Raw genomic sequence first — 7,313 nt, 5'->3', positions numbered from 1 at the left:
AAAAAAAAACAAGTAACTATCGGCCAAGTAGCCTAACATTCATTGTTGGAAATTTATGGGAAACAGTTATTAAGTAAGGCATGGCAGAACAGTTGGAAAATCATAATCTAATCAAACAAGTTAGCATGGGCTTCATGGAAGGGAAATCATGTCTGACTAATTTATTAGAGCTTTTTGAGGAAGTCTCAATAGAGTGGATCCAGTAGATGTGTTGTATTTTGACCTCCAGAAGGCATTGACAAGGTACCTCATAAAATGTCAGGTCATAGAATAAGAGTCCATGGTGTTGACGGTATTATATTGACATCATTATAGATTAGGCTAATGGGAAGTAAGCAGCAATTGGGAAAAGGGGTTCTTTTTCGGGTTGGAATCTGTGACCAGTGGGGTTTCCACAAGGCTCAATGCTGGGACCACTATGGTGTGCAATATGCACTAATGACTTGGAAGTGAATGTTCTGTAGCCACATTTGCAGATGACAAAAAAAGGTGGAAAAACGGGTTGTGAGAGGGTTACCAGCAGTTTAAAAAGATATAATGATAGATTAATTAAGGGAGAAAAACATTGGCAAATGTGGTAAAATGTGAAATTGTTCATTTTGGAAGGGAGAACAAAGAACAGAATATTGTTTAAAGAGACTAACTGCAGAAAGCAGATTGACAAAGAGGGATTTGGAGATATTTGTGCATAAAACTCAAAGCTAGCACACAAGTGCAATGTGTAATCAGGAAAACTAATGGCATGTTGGCTCTCATTTCAAAGGGATTGGAGTTTAAGAATAGGGAAGTCTCACTGCAACTGTACAAGGTGCTGGTAAGAACACGTGGAATACTGTGAACAGTTTTGGTTCCCTTATTTAAGGAAATATATCATTTCATTGGATGCAGTTTAGAGAATTTTCACTAGAATGATTCTTGGTATGGGGGGCTTGTTTTATGAGCAAAGATTAAACAGATTGGGATTCTACTCACTGCAGGTTACAAGAATGAGAGGTGATCTCATCACAACATCACAGATTCTTAATGGGCTTGACAGGGTAAATGCTGAGAGAACGTTTCCCCACATGGGAGAGTCGAGTACCAGAGGGCATAGTCCAGGATAAAGGAACATAAAAATAAGACTGAGATGAGGAACAACTTCTTCTCTCAGAAGGTGGAGTGTCTTTGGAATTCTTTGTGTGCATTTAAGGCTGAGATAGATAAATTCTTGACAGTAGGGGAATCAAGTTACAGGGAAAAGGCAGGAAAGTAGACATGAGGTAGTTGGATTAGCGTGATCCAACTGAATGGTGAAGCAGGCTCAAGGAGGCCAAATCGTGTAATCTCGTTCCTATTTCTTATGGTCTTAACAGGAGCAGAGTAGGATTCAGATAGTAGGATCAGGATTGGATATAAAACAGGGGAAATCAGGGATTTATGTATAACAGTAGCATCAATGGATGGGATCAAGAGTCTGACATAAAATGCGATGAAACAAATAAAACAAGGGAAAATGAAAAAAAATAAGGTCAGAGAGATATTTAAGGACCATATCAAAGCAGCAACAAAAGAGGAACTGGAAGCATTTATGCTTCAGAGTCAATGAGGTCTACAACACCGAAAAATCTGCTCTGGTCACAAACAACCACCTAATGATTCAATATGTCAATTATATAGGTATATACATTTTATATAGGAATATAATTTGTTTATGGGTAAAATATCTATTGCTGATCTCTTAGCTTTCTTGCCTCCAGGAGCTCTACTTAAGGAGGGGGAAGGTGAAGGCAGTGGCCTAGTGGTAGTACCACTGGACTATTAATCCAAGAGCCCTTCCTGAAGAAGGGCTTATGCCCAAAACGTCGATTCTCCTGTTCCCTGGATGCTGCCTGACCTGCTGCGCTTTTCCAGCAACACATTTCCAGTATTAATCCAAGAGAACCTGGTAATGCCTTGGGGCTCTGGGTTGGAATCCCACCATAATAGATGGTAGAGTTTGAATTTCAATAAAAATCTGGAAATAGGTTCGGCGATGGCCATGACACTATTGCTGATTATTGGGGGGGGAAAAAAAAGGGAGGAAACAAAAATAAAATTTATTAAAAAAAACAAAATCGCACTGGCTCACTAATGAAAGAAACTGCCGTCCTTATCTGATCTGGACTACATGCGACTGCAGTAATGCGGTTGACTCTTAACTGTTCTCTGGGCAACTAAGGATGAGTAATAAATAATGGCCTAGACAGTGACACCCTTATCTAATGGATGAATAGAAAGTAAGGCAGAAAGGAGGGAGATTCAACCAACAGATACAAGAAAGAAACGAGAATGCAACTTTTAAAAAAAAGGGTTTTGTGATTTACACATGAAAGAAGTGAAACTATCACTGTATTCTAACAGATGAAAGGCTTAACAGACAATCAATTCTTCAATGTATAATTTCAGTTACATCACACTGCAAATTTTTGCTATAAATTCTGTGTTACGATCGAGCCCTCCACAATTACCTGAAGGAGCGTCGCTCCGAAAGCTAGTGTGCTTCCAATTAAACCTGTTGGACTATAACCTGGTGTTGTGTGATTTTTAACCATGTTAATCAGGTGAGTCTTTACTTTGCCAAGTTATTTATCAATGTCGTTGGAATGGTTACAGTTACAGCTATGCCTTTACTCATGCAGCTAGGATTAGAAGAATGCATGGAACACACTGGAGATTATTTCACTACCCTTACATGATTTCACCTAAAAAATAAATTCTGGAAGCTCACCTACGTACAAATGAGAGAATATAAAATAATTTACTGCATAATTATACATCTTAAATATTAGATTGAAATTGAATGGGAATCCCCAAGAGAGTTCCATCCTGAATTAATTAACAGAATTAGTGGAATCTGAAAAGTTGCATCCTTATTTTTATGAAAGCACATTTTTAATGTTTTAGTTGCTATCAATGGTTCTGCAAAGGAAAAAAATAAGCTGGATTTCCTTTCTATTGCTTCAAAGTATTATAATAAGATTGATACAGTAGAAATAGATTTTTGATGCATACCGCAGAGTAAGGTGGTGGGTGCAAACCATATGGGGGTGGTTGCGGAATGCTTCCAAAAGCATCTGCTGTTGTTCTCACATCTAAGTAATAAGATAAATTGGAAACATTAAACTGAATATATATGCATAACATCCCATTTAAAGATACATGAGTTACTACTCATAATAATAATAATTATAACAGGTGTGTACTCATTGTGTAAGAGGTATCCCATAACTATCACAAAGTGGCAGATTGAAGATTGAACCCACAATTCCAATAGTATTGCCAGTCTCAGAACAAAAAAAAGTGACAATTAGGGACAAGTTACTGATAATGCAAGGAAAGACTACATAAGTGAAAATAATTAAAACTCAAGTTTGCCAGTGACCTGTTTCAGTGCAGAAACGGTGGAATTTAGAAGCTGTTGCAAGTCTTCATTGTTAGAAATTAATAGCTGACCTTTGTTGGCACTGCATAGAGAAGCCAAGATCAATAAAGTGTTGCATCATGACATAAGAATTCTTTCCAAGTAATTGGCTGAACTTGACTATTACCTCAATACATTCTGGAGAAATACACAGAACAAGATGCTATGTCCAATACCTAACAGAATGTACACAGTGATTAGTTATTTTAGAGTCAAAGTTATTCATATTGTTTACATTCAAGTCACAAAGAGATGTCAAAAATCACTTACAGGAACACTTTTTTTAAACAAAGAGCATTAACCAAAGAAATCATGTGACTCATAATTTTGCATTGTTCTCTAATTTTGCACAATTGAGAAATACAACTATTTTAATTTTTTGTGCTTTGTTATTGCCAGAAAGGAGCCCTCATAAATCAGGAAGACACAACACAGTTAAATACAGGATAATGCTCTTTCGTAAAAGCAATCCTTGTTCCACAGTACATTTTGTTAGAGCTTCTGTACGGTTATGCTATACTATTAAGGCGATATTCCTACTTTAGAGCTAATTTAGAGCACAAACACCTGATGAAGCAGCACTTTGAAAGCCAGTGCTTCCATACAAGCCTGTTGGATGATAACCTAGCGTTGTGTGATTTTTAACTTTGTCCACCCCAGTCCAACATTGGGACCTCAGGTCACACTTTAGAGCTCGTCAGAAATAATTGAAGGAATTTTGTAAGATGGATTGTAACTAAAACACTTTTCACATTGAATGCTTCCTACATTAGGCACAGCAAACCCTGATTTTGGTTTGATATTTACTCTCATTCCTGAAGAAGGGCTCATGCCCGAAACGTCAATTCTCCTGCTCCTTGGACGCTGCTTGACCTGCTGCGCTTTTCCAGCAACACATTTTCAGCTATTTACTCTCATACCAGCACCTGTTTGTGCTGGATCCACAGTCCTTGGTGCTCCAAATATTTATATAATTGTCTTTTTAAAACTAAGTCTAAGTATTATCTATTTCAGTAATGCCAACTTAATTATAGCATTTTAAAGTGCTAAGCTTATTGCAGGCAGATACCATTGCTTCTTAAAGAAGCACAATTAATGCAAGAACAAATATATGCAATTAATTAACAACTTTTTAATGTTCCATTACCTTTTGTACCTTTAAGAACTTCCAACTGACTCAAAGTGGCATCGGGTTACAGTTTGTAATTTAAGTAAAGACAACAACTCTGATTAGCAGCTTTAATTGAAAGCATTGCTTGGGTACAAAATCTGTGATAATTACACATCAATAGGTAAATGTAAGGTGACACTCTTCAGTTTGTTCTTTACATTAAAACTGGGATTTTCCTTACTGTTCTGAACCCTTGGATAATTTAAAAGCAGCAGAAACACACAAAAAGTTAAGATTGATCCAGCTGAAAAAGTTTAACAAAAAAAAAACTGCAGATGCTGGGAATCAGAAACAAGAACAGAAATAATCTCAGCAGGTCTGGCAGCATCTGTGTATAGAAAGCTGAGTTAATATTTCAGGTTCAGTGACCCTTCTTCAGTACCCTGCTTTCTCTGCACAGATGTTGTCAGACCTGCTGAGTTTTTTTTTCATCAATTTCTGTTTTGTTTGTGAAAATGCTCAAGCCTTGGGAACAATTAGGTCTGGGGGAAAGAAAGTAATTTGTCTTGAAATGTTAACTCAGTTTCTCATTCCACAGATGTTGCCAGAGTACATAAAACATTTTCTCTTTTTATTTAAAATAAGTGTGTTGTATTGATTCAAAACATTAATTTCATCTCTGCATGTGAGTGTGTAGCTTGTACCTTTTAAATGTTTAGGATCTAACGTCACTGTAGAATTAGTAAGAAACCTGGAATTAGAGGTAGCAACAAAAACAGGCATGTTAACTGGACAGAAGAAAACAAACACCCAACCAACTCAGAGTGAGCTGAAAAATGAAAGGCAAATTATTCAATGAATTAAATTTGCCTCCTCTCTGCAGACAGTAACAAACATTTCAATATCTGTCTAATTAGTTCTTGACCAAATTACCTGCTTTCTGGTACATCCTGCGCATGTTTCCTGCAGTACTTGGGCAGGACCCTATCCTGAGATACAGAGATCACTGCTAACATTCACCCTACCAACTTCCCCCACCTCCCCGGATGCTGCTTAGTTTCTCTCCAATGTTTATTTAAACAGCCCTACAGCAGCAATCACATGTTAAAGTGGGGGTTGGATTTAATCATCAATTCCTAAGGATTATTTGGCTGTTGAGTTAACTGACCTCTGTACAATATTACAGTTTCATTTAGTTTCCAAGCAAAGGACAAGGGAAGCAAAAGCACGTGATTATTGTCATAGCTAGAGTTGGTTCAGTATCAGAGAAACTCTTGCCTTAACATTAAATCTATTCTATTGTACAAGAACATGCCTTCTGTTGGTCCATATAAATATAATCCATAGGCTTTTGTTTTAGAAAGGAACAAGTTTGTCAGGCATGGTATTTCTTTTATTTGATGAATTCGGAAAAGGTAAGCACTGTGCTGCTTTGAATTAAAACCCAAGTGCTGGAGAAACTCAGCAGATCTGGCTGCATCTATAGAAGGAGAAACTGAGTTAATATTGAGCTGTATTGATTCAAAACATTAACTCAGTCTCTCTTTAGATGTGACAGACTGGCTGAGTTTCTCTAAGAATTTTATTTTATAAACTCTTGCTGGTTGTTTCTGATCAGTTGAAAATTTAAGATATTCAAAAATTCCATACTTAATAACAGACTTGAATAATTTTCTGACAACAAATGTTTGGCTATAACAACTGTTGTCAGGAAATCATGCTAACAGCTACCTGTAAGAATAATAGGGTCGTTATGGTAGGGGATTTTAACTTTCTGAACATAGATTGGGACTTGCCATAGTGTTAAGGGGTTAGATGGAGAGGAATTTTTTTTAAAGTGTGTACATGACAATTTTCTGATTCTATGTGGATGTAGCTACTAGAGAAGGTGCAAAACTTGACCTACTCTTGGGAAATAAGACATAGCAGGTGACTGAGGTGTCAGTGGGAGAGCACTTTGGGGCCAGCGACCATAATTCTATTAGATTTAAAATAGTGATGGAAAAGGATAGACCAGATCTAAAAGTTGACGTTCTAAATTGGAGAAAGGCCAATTTTGATGGTATTAGGCAAGAATTTTCAAAATCTGTTTGGGGAGGCAGATGTTCACAGGTAAAGGGACGGCTGGAAAATGGGAAGCCTTCAGGAATGAGATAATGAGAATCCAGAGAAGTATATTTCTTTTTAGGGTGAAAGGGAAGGCTGGTAGGTATAGGGAGTGCTGGATGACTAAAGAAATTGAGGGTTTGGTTAAAAAAAAAGGAAGCATATGTAAATTATAGACAGGACAGATCCAGTGAATCCTTAGAAGAGTATAAAGGCAGAAGGAGTATACTTAAGAGGGAACTCAGGAGGGCAAAAAGGGGATATGAGGTAGCTTTGGCAAATATAGTTAAGGAGAATCCAAAGAGTTTTTACAAATACATTAAGGACAAAAGGATAACTAGGGGAGAATAGGGCCCCTCAAAGATCAGCAAGGCAGCCTTTGTGTGGAGCTGCACAAAATGGGAGAGATACTAAACGAGTATTTTGCATCAGTATTTACTGTGGAAAAGGATATGGAAGATATAGACTGTCGGGAAATAGATGGTGACATCTTACAAAATGTCCATATTACAGAGGAGTAAGTGCTGGATATCTTGAAACGGGCAAAAGTGGATAAATCCCCAGGACCTGATCAGATGTACCCGAGAACTCTGTGGGAAGCTAGAGAAGTGATTGCTGGGCTTCTTCCTGAGATATTTGTATCATCGATAGTCACAG

At 37.4% G+C, this 7,313-nt stretch overlaps 1 protein-coding gene across 1 annotated transcript in view; it reads right to left on the bottom strand.

Annotated features, from left to right (window-relative positions):
• LOC122549916 (MHC class II regulatory factor RFX1-like) overlaps positions 1-7,313 on the bottom strand; it is a 45,683-nt gene that overhangs the window by 10,066 nt on the left and 28,304 nt on the right. The window contains exon 2 of the mRNA XM_043690139.1: positions 3,031-3,110. Within this exon, the coding sequence (XP_043546074.1) occupies positions 3,031-3,110 (80 nt within the window). The remainder of the gene's footprint in view (positions 1-3,030; positions 3,111-7,313) is intronic.

This window comes from Chiloscyllium plagiosum, chromosome 5 (genome assembly GCF_004010195.1).
Source record: "Chiloscyllium plagiosum isolate BGI_BamShark_2017 chromosome 5, ASM401019v2, whole genome shotgun sequence".
Lineage (NCBI taxonomy): Eukaryota > Metazoa > Chordata > Chondrichthyes > Orectolobiformes > Hemiscylliidae > Chiloscyllium > Chiloscyllium plagiosum.
The sequence above is the reverse complement of the archived record's forward strand: the minus strand, read 5'-3'. Positions and strand labels throughout refer to the sequence as shown.